Raw genomic sequence first — 16043 nt, 5'->3', positions numbered from 1 at the left:
TAAACCAAGTGGTGCATAACCTAGGATCACATATTTGATTCCCTACAATCCACCTGACGGATAGGGGTCCTGCTTGTTCACCTTTTAAAAAAGCTATTCTAAGTTAGCTTCTTGAGGTAAATGTGGTCCAAGATTATCATTACAACTTTTGCAATGTACGCTTCTAAGTTGAATTCTACTATAATGATTTACTCAAGTGATTCTACTAAGTTTTAAATAAGTATTTTCTCTGTTTTATTTAGTTAAATTTACACTTTAATATTTTTGCTTTAGTCTTAAATGTTTCTCTCATATCCCTTATATTAATTTCATGAATCCAAAATAGGAGAAATATTAATTTGATGAGTTGAAATTGTGCTATCTGATAGGGAGAGTATATTAAGCCAAACCAAAAATATACATTTTTGTTGTTGTGTTGTATTCTTTGACTTGTGATTGTAATTTTAGATTCGCAAGCAACAAATATTAGCTTCATCAAATAAGAGGGAGAATGTCGGCAAAAAGATTTTGAAAAATGAAGATTTGGTTAAGCTTGAATATTACGATTAAATATGACTTAGGATAAAAGTCTTAGTATGTGTCTTCAAATTACTTAATTTGTTAAAATGATATTTGTTGATAAGGGGAGCAATATGAGCATTGAACCCAATCTCTGATGTCTTTAGTTTTTTATGATGACAACATATGGATGTTGTCATGACACAACAGAAATGTGTGTTTGTGAATGATACATATATTTTATACAAATGCTTATTGATCATTGATACATATGTTGATTTGTTGTTGAGTCGGCATACTACTGTGATCATGATGTGTTTATATCTCTGTATGCATACTGAATGTTTCTGTGTGATAAAACCACTAGCACAAAACCAACTCAGCATGACATCATCGATTACATTGATGTTGTAATCAATTAAGTTCATCAAACAGCTTATGTTTTTAAACTGTGACAATTCAACAAGTTTTGAATCGATTACATTAATTGATTAATCGATTAAAACTTGTGTCTTTGCAAACATCTTGTTGAAATGTGTTGTGATGAGTTTTGAAGAGAAAAATTTTTCAAAAATCTTTTAAAGTGAAAAGCTTAATCGATTACACGGTTTACGTAATCAATTAAGTCTGTTAATCTTTGAAAACAGTTTTCAAGCTAAGTCATAACAATTATGACGACCATATTTTTAAATATGTTTGACTAGCATTTAATGTAGATCAATTACATTAGTTGTGCATTCAATTAGAACTGTGTTAGTCGTAATTTTGTTACATCTTATTTTAATGTAACTGATTACATTACTAACGTAATCGATTATTTTGCATCTGTCATGATGAAAACTATAAATTGACGCATTACATGCAACTCTACAAAAAAATTTTGATCATTTGTAAACTTTCATATCCGATAACTTTGATTTGAGAAAAGTATTACAAGTTGTTTAAATAAAGTTTAAAGATCATTCCAAGTTTGCGAAAAGATTTGAAAAGTATTCGTTTTATAAATCACCAATTCACCCGCTCTTGTTGAGAAACAAGGCACTTTATTTCTAACAATTGGGACCAGGGCTGGTTTTTCAAAAGTTATTTGAAAAATAATTGATTACTCTTTCTGTGAAATCGATTAATTGATCCTGATGGCCTTTGTTTCTCAAACCTTCGGTGAAGGTGCATCTAAAAACATCCCACCACTGTTTGTTGGAGAAAATTATCCTTTATGGAAAATTAGAATGAGAATCTTTCTTGAACATGTAGATAAAGGCCTACGGGATGTTGTTCTAAATGGTCCTTTTGAACCCACAAAATTAGTTGATGGAAAACCTGTTTTGAAAAACTTTTCTGAGTGGAATCAAGAGGAAAACAAAAGAGCTCAATATGATATAAAAGCTAGAAATGTTATATCTTTTGCACTTACCATTGATGAGTTTTTCAGGGTATCAACGTGCAAAAGTGCTAAGGAAATGTGGGAAGTCCTAGAGGTGACTCATGAAGGGACTGATGAGGTGAATAGATCCAAAAAGAACTCTCTAATTCAAGAATTTGAAATGTTCAGAATAAAGGCTGAAGAGACTATGTATGATGTACAGAAAAGATTCACCCACATTTTCAATCATTTCATTGCTCATGGGAAAGTTTTTAAGAAGGAAGAAATCAATATAAAGATCTTCAAAAGTTTCAACAGAAGTTGACAACCAAAGGTAATGGCTATATCTGAATCAAGAGATCTAACCACTTTGTATATGGCTACACCTTTTGGTAAGCTTAGGGAACATGAATTGGAGCTGGGAAGAATGAAAGAAAAGGAGGAGGCTGAACATAAACAGTCAAATTGCTCTCAAACAACCAGAGAGAAAGCCTCCAGAAAAAGTGAATCTGATGCAGATTCTGATATAGATATTTCAGAGAAAGAAGTAATGAACATGATGGTAAAGAAATTTATAAAATTCTTGAAAAATAGAAATGTTGTCTCTGTCTTTGCAAGGAATTCCAGAGGAGGAAGAAGAAATTTAAAAGTCGCAATTGTTACGTGCTATGAGCGTGGAAAAGAAGGACATATAAAGCCTAACTGTGCAGATGTGAAGATGAAGCAAAAACTTGATGTGAAATATAACCATGACAGATTGAGGAGTAAGCAAAAGAAAACATACATTGCTTGGGAAAACAGTGATGAAGACTCGTCCAATGATGATGACCAAAGTCTAGAAGAAGAGACGAACATATGTCTCATGGCTGGATCGGTGTGCTTTGAAAGCAGCAACAACAACTTTGAAAACGAGCCAATAGAAGTCAAATATGATCAACTGCTAGATGTGTTTCAGGAGCTACATGCTGATGCAATGAAACTACAATACAAGGTTAATCGATTAAATTCTGAGAGGAAAGATTTTGAATATAGAATAAATAACCTTGTTGATAAAAATGATAGGCTGAAAAATGAACTTGATCAAGCTTTACAATCTACTGAGAATGCTAAAACAAAAAATTAAAATTTTGGAGAAGGATTGTAAAGCATGTCATGCTCATGCTGAAAATATTGAATATCTAACAAGCACACTAGCTAAATTTACCCTTGGTAGATCAAATTTATAAGCTGTGTTAAGATCAAAAGGGAGAGCAATAAATAGGCAGGGAATTGGTTATAAAGCTAAAAGTGAAAGAGTCAATTCAAAAAAGTTTATTGATTTGAGTAAACCTACAACTAATACCTGTTTTTATTGTAACACCATTGCTCATACTGTAAGAAACTGCTATTATAGGAAAATTGGTGTTCTTAAAGGAAAATTCAAGTGGATTCCTAAAGAACTAACTCCTGCAACTAACAAGAAAGGCCCCAAGTTCATTTGGGTACCTACTTCAAAACCTTTTGAAAGTTTTGTAAGAAAGTAAGTTGCACAAGCAACACACAGCACTTAAGGAGAAATTTCAAAGGAATATATCAAAAACCTCTTGAGTATCTTCTTTGGTAACATCTATTTTTAATTCTTACATTCGTGTTTTACGTGTATGAACGTGTATTGATATGTGAGTATGATGTTTGCTTGTCTGCTTTGCAAAATTGGTTGAAAGACTGTTTTTATGACTTTTAACTAATTGCATTATTAATGAAATCAATTAGACTATCTTTCGGTGTTTCTTTGTTTTGCATGAAACTGTCTTGAAACTTAATCGATTTTAAGACTAATTAAATCAATTAAATTGTTACACCAGGCTTTTTAAATCCTAATTTTTTAATTAGGCTTGATACTAAAACGAATTGATTGTGCGCCCATATATATATATATATATATATATATATATATATATATATATATATATATATATATATATATATATATATATATATATATATAAGTTTTGAAAACCTAGTATTGCACTATAAATTGTGTCTGCCATGATGAAATCTATAAATTGACACATTACATGCAGCTCAATAACTTTTGATCATATTACATTTTCATATATGATATCTTTGATCTGAGAAAAGTATTACAGGTTATTGAGACACTCCAAGAATCAAGATTTAAAGAATTTCAAGAAACTTGAAGGATTCTTGAGAGGAACATTGTGGGCATATTGGTTAATCACGACCTTCACTACTCAGGTGTTTCTCCATTGATCATAAAAATGTATTCTGCAATCTTTGGTCGTTATGCCCTGTTCGTGCGTAACAGGAAGAAGAACGAGGAGTTCTTGGACTTCTCAAAGGGTTCTGTAGAGAAAACGTGTAGTTCTTTATGCAGGTTTTTTCTTTCTATATTTGATTGTGGAGTGGGAAAGGTGTTTACATTTGAGAGAGCTCTGTAAAACCATTGGTGTAAAACTCAAATCACTATAGTGAAAGATCCTTCAATCTAAGGTTGATTGGAAGGGAAACTGAATGTAGGCATTGAGGTCGAACCAGTAAAAATCCTCTGTTTGTATTTCTTTCATTATCTCTTTTACTTTCATTGCATATGTGCATCAGTTACAATACAAGAAAGTTTAAAGATCATTATAAATTTGCAAAAAGATTTGAAAAGCATTTGTTTTTATACATCACCAATTCNCCCCCCCCCCCCTCCTTGTTGTTGAGAAACAAAGCACTTTATTTCTAACAAAAAGCTTTTGTAATAAGTTTTAAATAAGTTTTGGACTTAGGTATTGAGTAATTTTTTTTTCCATGTAACTTTGATTTGTAAAAACTTTCATATCTGAGGAGCTTCCTCTGTGGAGCTGGTGAAATGCTGCTGTAGTGACAGAGGAAAAGTCGGTTCATCCTTGGTGTGTTTGAGGAGGTTTTCTGAAGAAGGCATCATCCTTGTTTGTCGAAAGAAGTGATCGTCCCTTGGTGTGTCTGAGGGAAGTGTGTCTCATCTCTTGAGCATCAAGAAAGGTGTATTCTAAACCTTACAAATTGTATTTGTGTTATTGTTTCCTGTTTGTTTTTGTGATTAGTGAATTCGCAAATCTTGTTTTGAGATTAGCAACTGGACGTAGGATTGGTAAGATCCGAACCAGTATAAAACTATCTGTGCAAATTTCTCTCTACCTTACTCTTTTACTTTGTGTCTATTATCTGCTAAGTAAGTTTAATCGAGAGAAAATTTTAAAAGGCACACATTTTTGTAAGACACCAATTCACCCCCTTTCTTGGTTAATTATGATGGAAGCACATCGAAGCATCACATGGGAAGTGCTTTCCTCAGTCCAGAGCAGCAGTGGAATGGAGAAAATGCCATGGAGGTTTGGTGTATTGAAGGTGTTTAATGAGTGTTCGAATGAAGGAAAGGTGAGTGTATGGAGTCTCTATGCTCATTAGGCCTTCCTACCAGGGAAGGAAGCTAGATGAGAGTGAGAGAATAGTGACACATGGTCTGATCCAAGAGTATAAGAGCTGGAAAGCATTCCTGTAGCTTTTCATTATACTTCAAAGGTGAGAAAATACAAAGAGATGGCCCTCTTATTTGTAGGTAAAGATGAGTCATCCTTCTAACCTAAATTCCCTCCAAAATTCAAATGAAAACGTGCAAGAGGTGCCAACTACACAAATCACGCAGCCCATGATTTAAACCAGGTCAGAAATCAATGTGTAAGACACTTCTCATAGTGGTTGGGCTTCACAGGGTTTCAGCTGGGCCAAATCCTATTCTAGAAGTTAAAATCCTTCACAGTCCTAATCCGGAAGCTAAGTTGTCAATCCATAAATCAATCATTTTGCTTCCTAGCTTAGCTCCTTTTTTCCCTTGGCTAATCAAGCTTCTTGGCCCCTACAAAACAACATATAAACATATTAAAGAGAATCCTTCGAAGACTTGGAGAAAGAAAATCAGGAAAGAGCTTTTAAAAGTTCTTCTTCAACTTCCCTTTCTTAGCCTTAGTTTAAGTTGGTACTCCTTTGAATGGAATTCCCTAAATGGTTTTCCCTCTTACCCTCCCTCTTGAAAAAAGATTTGTCCTCAAATCGGGGAGATATAAAGAAGCACAAATTTGGTTTATTGCTTTCCTTGTGGATCAAAAATCTATCTACAATAAGCATAAAAAATATCTACAAATAGTATCAATCCAATAATGAATTTTTTTATGGAAGTAACTTTAGAATAAGGACTTTCTATATTTTATTTTATAGTTTTAGGGAAATTTGAAAGTCCTAATGGACAAGTCATTTTTGTTTTTTCTTGAGTTTCTTGTATCCTTAAAGGTAACAATAACTCAAGATTTAAATTACCATATTTTGAAGAGGGTAGTATAATGAAAATTGGTATGGCAAATAGTTTAAAAGAGAAATTATCATTCAAAGACTCAAAGATAATTAGAGAAGAATTAAAAGATTGGAAACCTTCCCATTTGTGTTCCTCCTTAATTGTAGGAGCAGAAGTTGCCATCAGTAGCAATTTCTCATTTTCAGCAATTTCTTCTTTTCTTATCTCTTTTTTCTTCTTCTACTCTTTCTTGCTCTTTTTTCTCTTTTTCTTTTTCCTCCTTCTTTTCTTCTTTTCTTCTTTCTTCTTCTTCTCTTTTCTCTTTTCTTTTTTTCTTATCTCTCTCTCTTATTTTTTCTTCTCTTCTTTCTTCTTTTTTCTCTCTTCCTCTCTTCTTTTAATCTCTCTTTCTATTTTCTTATCCTTGAGTTCCTTATGTTTGGCTCCAAACTCAATTTCTCTACGAAATAAACTTGTGATCTTTTCAACTCTTAAGAAATGTTTTTCCCTCTTCAATGTTATCTCTTATTAGTTCTAGGTTTATCTTGATTGCAGGAGGCACAAACTTTCTTCTCATGCAAGATTTTAATTCATACCAATTATGAATGGAGGACTTTCTACCTTTATTAACCCTATATTGCCTTTAACCCCACCACTCACTTGCATGTTTTTCTAACCTTGAGAGATATAAATTAAGAACATAGGATTCACTCTCTCTAGAAAGAAAGGTGGAACTATACGATTTAGATTCACTTTTTCTAGCAATAAATGGATGCATTTCATCAATTTCCCTTTCCCAAGCTAGCTAAGTTAAAGCACCAATGTCTTTACCAAAAAATGAAATTTCTCTCTTAGCTTGATTATACAAATCATCCTCAATCCTATCAAACTCCTCAAATATACAATTTCTTTTAGCCTTTTTAAGTTTTCTCTTAATGTCTTTAAAAGGAATTGGCTTATTAAAATTAGAAATCCTAGATGACATATGACTTGACATCTTTTAATTTCAAAAGTGGATTCTTAGTTTGGAGAAAGGTTTAAGATTTCACCAAGAGATAGTTCCCAGGTAAGAGAGGTGAGTCAGAGGCCTCTTAATTTCTGAACTTTTAATGTAACAAAAGCCTAGAGCGTGGAAAGACGAATATAAAACAAAGGAAATCCTAGGTGAGGATTGTAGCTTTGGCTAACAAGACACACTCATTCTCTACTATCAACGCAAGCAAAGAAAATTGCCATGATTGGAGAGAGCACCAAGAACTCTTCCAAACACTTGGTCTTAATGGCCTTTTACAAGAAAAAAAACAAATGAAAAATTAAATCTAAAACAGATTACAAATTCAGAATTCTAATAGAATCAAGCTTCCTTGCTTGTTTTGATTCTTCAATACTTATACTTTGCTATTTTAGTCTTGTAGACCAGAACTGGCTACTGCAGAACATATTTTCTACTTTGGAACATGCTGTATGTTGTAGTTGTGATGCAATAAAAAAGGAGGCTTGATGATTTGCATGTTCCTTTCTCATCAAAACAATAGCACCTCAGCTTAGACAGATCCATTTGGATTTCCTTGAAGGTTGTCGTTCATTTTTAGACCTATATTGTTATATCACTGAAAAGATAATGCTCCAAACTAAGCAAATCAATTATTCAATTGGTCCCAAATTGGTTATTGAATCAGCTAGCAATTAAGAATCCAAAATTGTAAAAAAAACATGTAGATGCACCAAAAAACGAGATTGGTTTAAGCTTGTTGAGATTGTTGACAACACAAACTCTATATCACTCTAGTTTTTTATGATGACAACATATTGCTTAAAAACAGTACACATGTTGCTACATTACATGTTCTTATGTTGTATTGATTGTTATATCTGCTGAACATGTTTGATGTACTGTGTTGTATGTTCCTATGTTGATTGATTGATATATTTGTGGAACATGCTTACATGCTTATGTGCAATGTGAAAAGCTTTATTACAAATGTTTTACTGCACATTTTTTAAAGTGAAAAACCACAAGCACTTTCATGAACTTTAGGTGGCAAAGTTATAGTACAATCGACTACATTATTAATGGATTCGACTATGCTAAAATCTTTGAACAGATTTTGAGAATCTATGTTCTATGATGTTTTGAGTTGAAAAGAATTTCAAAGTGTTTTTACTTGTGTCAATCGACTTTGTCTAGAATGCATTCGACTGTATCTGTTGTTTGTTTTCGAATTCTGTTATGCTCTTGAGCTCTAACGGCTATATTTTTAAAAGTTAGTTAAGCACTTATGACTTGGTCCACTGTATTAAATGAGTTCTGTTATTTGTTGACCATAGGATATTGTGTTGACTGTCTGTTATAACTGTAATAATATAGTCGACTGAATTAGTAACCTATTCGACTGAGAAGCAATCTGATAGACAGAAAACTATAAATTGGCTGAACGCGAATTGTTCAGAGACTTTTGAAGACCTACATTTTCATTCTTGTTTCAGATTGAATTCCCTATGATAACAGCTCCAAGAATTCTCCAAGAAGACAGTGGTGATCTTTCTTGAGGGAGATTCAAAGGGAGATAGCTTGCACACTCATTGTCTGATCAGATACTGTACAAAGAAGATGCTTCTGGGTTGATCACTTCAGGCTTAACATCCTTTGAAGACTACTACATTTGTTGAGGCTTGGCATCCTGTGAAGACTGTTGGAATTGGACCTGTTGTTCAGATTGTAGAAGAGGGGATTCTTGCTGCAAGTATGGTTTTTGTTATTGCAGCTATATTTTGGTTTTGGGCTAGAGAGGAAATTTATATTTTTGACGTGGAGGTCTTCTATAAATTCTTTGTTATAAAAACCGCAACCATTATTAGTGCATTTGCTTCCTGGGTTGGAAGGAAACTAGATGGAACCAGTATAAAAATCAGCGTTTGATTTTCTATATCCCTGCACTCTTTAATTCCTGTCGACTTTACTTGTTACGCAATCAACTACGTTTTTCTGCTGCATATAAATTTTCATTACTTGCATTTCAAGAAAGTTTGAAAAGCTTTGTACTTTTGATAAAAGATTGCCAAAAGATTTTGTTTTTGAAACATCCCCAATTCCCCCCCCCCCCCTCCCCTCTTGGTGTAAAAACGAAGCGAACCTGTTTTCCAACAAAGCAAAGTTCAGTGAAAACTGTTCTGAGTAGCTTTGATGATTTGAACTCTACAATTCTAGTTGTAAAACCATTTCAATCAAGTGTTTTTAAAACATGAACTGCTTAAACTAATTTAACAACACAATTCAAATTCAAAGAAAATTTATTTTAAGCAATTAGCAATTGAAAGCTAAAACAGGATTTTCTTCTCATCCAATGCAACATCACAACTCTCCTTCTGATTTGTTTATAGGTTTTCATCTCCATTAGCAAATTTCTTTTGGATGATAGACTCTCAATCTCACCATCACTTGGATATTTGGCTTTTGTGTTTCAAAATTTGGCTATAAGAGTTGCCAGTTTTTACTCTTTTGCTTGCTAGACAACACACTTGTGATCCAAATTTAGCTCCCACTTCCTAAGATGTTACCTTGGTAGGGAAAAGTTTTTGCGGCTTTAAAACTCGAACAATACTTCATAGCACCATTAAATACATTCAAACATTAACAAAACAGCTTTAGTTTCACTACAACAGAAGTTTAACGTAACCTGATTGAAAATAAACACTTTGGAGCTCAAGAAATGGGAAATATATTAAGAATAGGTATTGAACAGTAGTATGCACACAAAATCAACCTAAGAAAGGTGCTAGAATAGATTAAGAAAGTAAGAAAACTGAAATCACATATTAAACAAAGTTCAAACCCAAACTTTTTGATATTTTGCAAAAGTATTTGAGGAAATCCTCCAATGAATTTCAGATTTTGAGTTTTTGGAATTCAGGACCTCTAAAATGTCTTGCACGGTTCTATAAGCCTTTTATCCCTTGAATATACTTCTTTTGATAATTTAAATTCAGTTTCAAACATTAACTAGCTTTTACCAATCTAGTGGCGGGAAAAAGTGTTGTGCACTAGACAAATGTCCTTGGTTTGGCGTGCTAAAAGAGTATGGCTTAGTTTCTTACACCAAAAGGGCAGGTGAATTGGTGAAACTCAAACACAATGTTCTTTTGAAATCTTTTTTGCAAAAGGCGATGCCTTTAAAACTTTCTTGCAACACAAGGAAAAAGATTTTCAAATGTAGCGAAAATAAAGTCGATTTAATACAGAACATAGTCGACTTAAAAGTAAAAGTATAGTGATCAGAGAAATCAAACACTGCTTTTTATACTACTTCGGCCAACCTGCCTATATCCAGTGTCCTTCCAATTACAAGACGCAAATGCACTATAATGATCAAAGTTTTTACAACAAGACTTTTATAGAGACCTCACGTCAAAAATATAAAACACCTATCTAACCCTCTAATCAAAATATAGACATACAATAACAAGACCATCAATAAGAATCCCCTCTTATGCTTTCAAAACCCCTTTGAGATATCCCTCAAAGTCAAGAACGCAACACGCTCTTTTTCATGTAATCACAATAGGCAAACAACCCAATCTTCAGCAGATTGTAAATCCTGATCTTGCAGTAGACACCTCAATGTGTAGATAGATCAGACTTTTAATGCACAACAATCTTGCTCTTCAAGAAATCACAAGTAGATGATCACCACGGTCTCTTCTTTGATTCTTGGAGCTTTTTCACTTTTTGTAAGACAACACTAATTTGAAAGATATCACAAAATCGTTAGAATCACAAAACTTCTTACAAACATCAAATTTGCATCAATTTATAGAAAATCACAAGTCTGACGCATTTTAGTCGACTTTGCTACTAATGCAGTTGAATATAACAAAATAGTTATAACAGTTAGCAACAATCAAAGCAATTAATTAAATACGCAATTAATGCAGTCGATTTACATTTAATGTTTGGTCAACATATTTAAAAATATGACCCTTAAACTATTATGACAAGCATTAACAGAATTTCAAAACATAACAAACTTAGTCGAATCCAATACGTTTATAGTCCACTATGTAACAGTATAAAACAATTTTGAAAAACTTTCTCTTTGAAAAATCTCACAACACACTTTGAAAAGGTATGTGTAAAGACACGAGTTTTAATCTACTCACTCCATAATGAAGTCGACTTAAAACTGTTGTTTTTCCACACAATTTAAAGTTCAACATACGTGCATGTGGTTTTTCTTTTCCAAAAATATGTGTCGTGCATTCAAGTATAAAATCACATATATAGCATAGTGAAACGCAATGAATAACACAACAACATCATAATCATGTTCCCATATAATCATATAACATGAAAGCATAGAACATGTAACACATAAAACACATGTGTTATTAATTATGTGTTATCATCATCAATAACCAGAAACTCTGAGATTGTGGGTTCAGCTAAACCAGTGCTCCCCCTAACAACAATCTCAACAATCTCCCTTTTTTTGATGATGCAACAACCATGATTAATAATCAACCATTTTGTACAAATCAATGCAGATTATCAATCAAATACCAATTAACATAATTCACATAATTCTCACTCTTTGGGCATTAGCAAAAAAGGTAAGCACAATGGTATTGATATACAGATAATCAATCATACAGAGATACATCAGATTATCATAAAAACAGATGCTCCCTCTGCCAAAGATATTCACATGATATAACATACTCTCCCCATTAAATGTAGGCATGTGAAACATCTCAAAGATTATGCAATGCTCCCCTTGACATTATGCATGTTTTAATCTCAAAACACATATGCACAATGTAGTATACACAGAATATATCAGAGCATAAATCAACATATGACAATATTGTATCATTTCAAAAATAGTGCAAACATATCAATGCAACAATGATACAATATCATTCATCAAAAAACAAAATAATCTCTTAATCATCTCAAAACATGTATATCAAAAAGAATTATTGAATAACAATCAGTTCAAAACACATGTAGCAATATTTATAAAGATATCAGAAATCCAAATAATGGAATCTTTAACCCCTGTAAAAACACAGTCGATATGACCTCAGTCATAATCTACTTCATTGCTTCTCTTATGAGTTGAATCTCTAGTTTTATCCATCCATTAAGTAATGTTCCTGTTAAACTTTTCAAGATCTTTCTAGATCAAGCATTTTAGAATCAATGTGATACAAGAATTAACACAGGTAAATTATGAATATGCAAATGTATGAATGTAACAATAACCAGTAATACATTCAACTACATACATATCATAATTGACTCTAATCTATTTTATACTACTGTCAATTAGATTTCCCAATTCATTTCGAATAGTATAAAATATTTCCTTGTTTAAAGGTTTTGTAAAAATATTTGCCCATTGATGTAAGGTATCTACATACTCAACCTTAATTTCACCCTTGAGGATGTGGTCTCATATGAAATGATGTCTTATTTCAATATGCTTAGTTTCGAATGAAGAACGAGATTTTTTGTCAAATTGATTGCACTCGTGTTATCACATTTTAAAGGAATATGATTTAATGATATTCCATAATCTTCTAGGTGACTCTTGACCCAAGAGATTGACCACAACAGCTTCTGGCTGCTATGTATTCAGCTTTTATGGTAGATAATGCCACACAAGCTTGTTTCTTTGAATGCGAAGAGACTAGAGAGGATACAAGTAGATGACATGTGTCACTAGTGCTCTTTCTTTCTAGCTTACAACCACCAAAATTAGAATCACTGTAACCTTCAAGAAAAATGTTTGTACCACCGGGATACCTTAGTCCAAGATTCTTGGTTCCCTTAAGATATTTCAAAATTCTTTTTACAGTGGTTAGGTGTGATTCTTTTGCTAAAGACTGAAATCTAGCACAAAGACATACACCATGCAAGATGTCAGGTCTACTGGTAGTTAAATACAATAGAGATCCAATCATACCTCTGTACATTTTTTTATCAACCGCTTTGCCTTCTTCATCAAGATCTAGATAGCAATTTGTTGCCATCGGAGTTGCAGCCTCTTTGGAGTCCAACATCTTAAATTTCTTTAATAGATCAGTGTAGTACTTGGACTGATGAATGAAATTGCATCCTTAGTTTGCTTGACTTGAAGACCTAGGAAGTAAGTCAGCTCTCCCATCATGGACATCTCAAACTCATCCTGCATGGTCATAGAAAATTCTTTGCACAAGGTACAATTAGTTGATCCAAAAATAATGTCATCAACATATATTTGAATATATAATCTATCTTTATTTGAGTTCTTAATAAAGAGAGTTGAATCAACTTTACCCCTAGAGAATCCCTTCTTTTCCAGGAATTCACTCAAGCACTCATACCATGACCTTGGAGCTTACTTCAATCCATATAGAGCCTTCTTGATCTTGAAAACATAGTCTGGATATTCAAAATCCTGATATCCTTGAGGTTGTTCCTCATAAACTTCTTCCTTAATGTAGCCATTCAAGAATGCACTCTTGACATCCATTTGGTACAGTTTGAAGTTCATCAGTGAAGCGAGAGTAAGAAGAATTCTTATTGCTTATATTCTGGCCACTGGTGCATACGTTTCATCATAATCAATTCCTTCCTCTTAGTTGTAACCTTTAGCAACTAGTCTTGCTTTGTCCTATATGATTTCCCCTTAATCATCCATCTTGTTTCTAAAAACCAATTTAGTACCTATAACTTGTAAGTTTTAAGTTCTTGGAACCAGCTCCTATACATTGTTCCTTTTAAACTAATTTAGTTCCTTTTCCATGGCCATCATCCAATTTTCATCCACAATAGCATCTTACACCCTTTTTGGCTCAATTTTAGAAACATATGCAACATCCATGCAAAAATGATTTAGTTGTCGTCTAGTGGAAACGACTCTCGTAATATCACCAATAATGCTGCTTGTCGAGAAATTTTTTGGTGCTCTCCATTCCTTAATTGATTCAGCTCTGGAAGAATCGATTACATTTTCAGAGTTTTCTTCTTCTGGAATCTTTTCGTTTTCCTCTTCCTCTCCAGCGGAATCATCATCTTCTATAGACTTTCGAGTTTGTCCAGGATTAGTGGTGGTTTCAATATACTCATCAAAAGCTACATGAACAGATTCTTCAACGCACATTGTTCTCTTGTTGTATACCCGATAAGCTTTCCTTGTACGCGAGTATCCAATAAAAATAGCTTCATCAGCCTTGGAATCAAACTTAACAAGACTCTCCTTGTCATTATTTAGTACAAAACATTTACATTCGAAGATCCTTAGATGTGAGATGTTTGCCTTTCTTCCCTTGAATAGCTCATATGGAGTTAACTTTAGTATTGATCTTATCACGGTTCTGTTCAACACATAGCAGGCTACACTCACTGCATCTGCCCAAAAATACTTAGGTAAGTCCCTCTCATTTAGCATGGTTCTTGCTAATTCTTCCAATACCCTATTCTTTCTTTCAACCACTTCATTTTGCTCAAGAGTTCTTGGTGCAAAAAATTTGTGAGAGATCCCCATCTCCGCACAATATTAATCAAATCCTTCATTATGAAATTCTTTGTCGCGGTCACTTTTAATCGACTTAATCCTGAGCTCCTTCTCATTTTGAATTACAACAGCAAACCTTTTGAACACTTTGAATGTATCACTCTTGGCAGGGATAAAGAAAGTTCAAGTGAAGCGAGAATAGTCATCTACAATAACTAAGCCATAAGATTTACCTCCTAGACTTTTTACCCTTGATGGACCAAATAAATCCATGTGTAGGAGTTGTAGAGGTCTGGTGCTTGACATTTGCCTTTTATTCTTGAAGGATTGCCTTGATTGTTTTTCCTTTTGGCATGCATCACAGAGTCTCTCAAAAGCATAGCGAATATTCGGAAGACCAATGACAAGATCCTTAGATACTAGCTTGTTCAGTTGACCCATGTTAATGTGATCTAGTCTCTTGTGCCAAAGTCATGCATCATCTTCTTTAGTCATCAGGCAAACAATCGACTTGAATGAAGTTTCTTTAAAGTCGATTATGTAGATATTGTCATATCTTTTCCCCACAAGTAATAACTCATCGGTTGAACCTTTGTTGATCAGACAATATTTAGGTCCAAATGTAATTTTTAGTCCTCTATCACACAACTGACATATACTAAGTAGATTGTGTTTTAAACCATCAACAAGAAGCACATTTTTAATTTCAGAAAAAGAGGCAGTTTGGATTTTACAAATACCGATGATCTTTCCCTTGTTGTTATCTCCATATGTGACATGGCCAAAAGTCTTATTTGAGATGCTTATGAACTTTGTTGGATCTCCTGTCATGTGTCTTGAGCATCCACTGTCCAAATACCACATGGAGCTCTTCGTTCCTTGTTCCAAATATCCTTGTGCTATTTTAGATTTTGCCATCATGATGAGATTACTTTTAGATACATTCTCTTTGTTATCGTTTTGAATTCAGTGACTTTTCTTCTTATTGAGAAATCTCATAAATCTTTCAGCATGCAGATTTATCCTTTCTGATCTGGAATTCGACTTATCACTACCAATTTCTTTGTTTCTCAAGAGTCATGTTTCAAAAGATTCATAGAAACCGTTAGTAATAGAATTTAATTTGGCATTGCAAGTAACGAATACTAGTTCAAATACAAATTCACTTGTCCTTCCTATTTGAGAAAAAAGACACCATTTTCCAGGATCAATGGACTACACGAAAATAGTAATCGACTTGTTTTTCAAATATCTTTTGAAAACCACCTCTGGTGCCAATTATTAAAATAGTATGGCTTAGTTTCTCACACCAAGAGGGGGGGTGAATTGGTGAAACTCAAAAACAATGTTATTTTGAAATCTTTTTCGC

At 33.4% G+C, this 16043-nt stretch overlaps 1 protein-coding gene across 1 annotated transcript; it reads right to left on the bottom strand.

The window, feature by feature from the left end:
* Positions 1–12755: 12755 nt before the first annotated feature.
* On the bottom strand, positions 12756–13238 carry LOC106766099 (uncharacterized mitochondrial protein AtMg00240-like). Its single transcript, XM_014650857.1, has one exon. The coding sequence runs from the start codon at positions 13236–13238 to the stop codon at positions 12756–12758; it is 483 nt and encodes a 160-aa protein (XP_014506343.1).
* Positions 13239–16043: the final 2805 nt, after the last annotated feature.

Source organism: Vigna radiata, chromosome 7 (genome assembly GCF_000741045.1).
Source record: "Vigna radiata var. radiata cultivar VC1973A chromosome 7, Vradiata_ver6, whole genome shotgun sequence".
Lineage (NCBI taxonomy): Eukaryota > Viridiplantae > Streptophyta > Magnoliopsida > Fabales > Fabaceae > Vigna > Vigna radiata.
The sequence above is the reverse complement of the archived record's forward strand: the minus strand, read 5'-3'. Positions and strand labels throughout refer to the sequence as shown.

Bases quoted from the DNA above. Each gene is read 5' to 3' on its own strand.
- LOC106766099 (XM_014650857.1), bottom strand. From the start codon at position 13,238: ATGTTGGACTCCAAAGAGGCTGCAACTCCGATGGCAACAAATTGCTAT.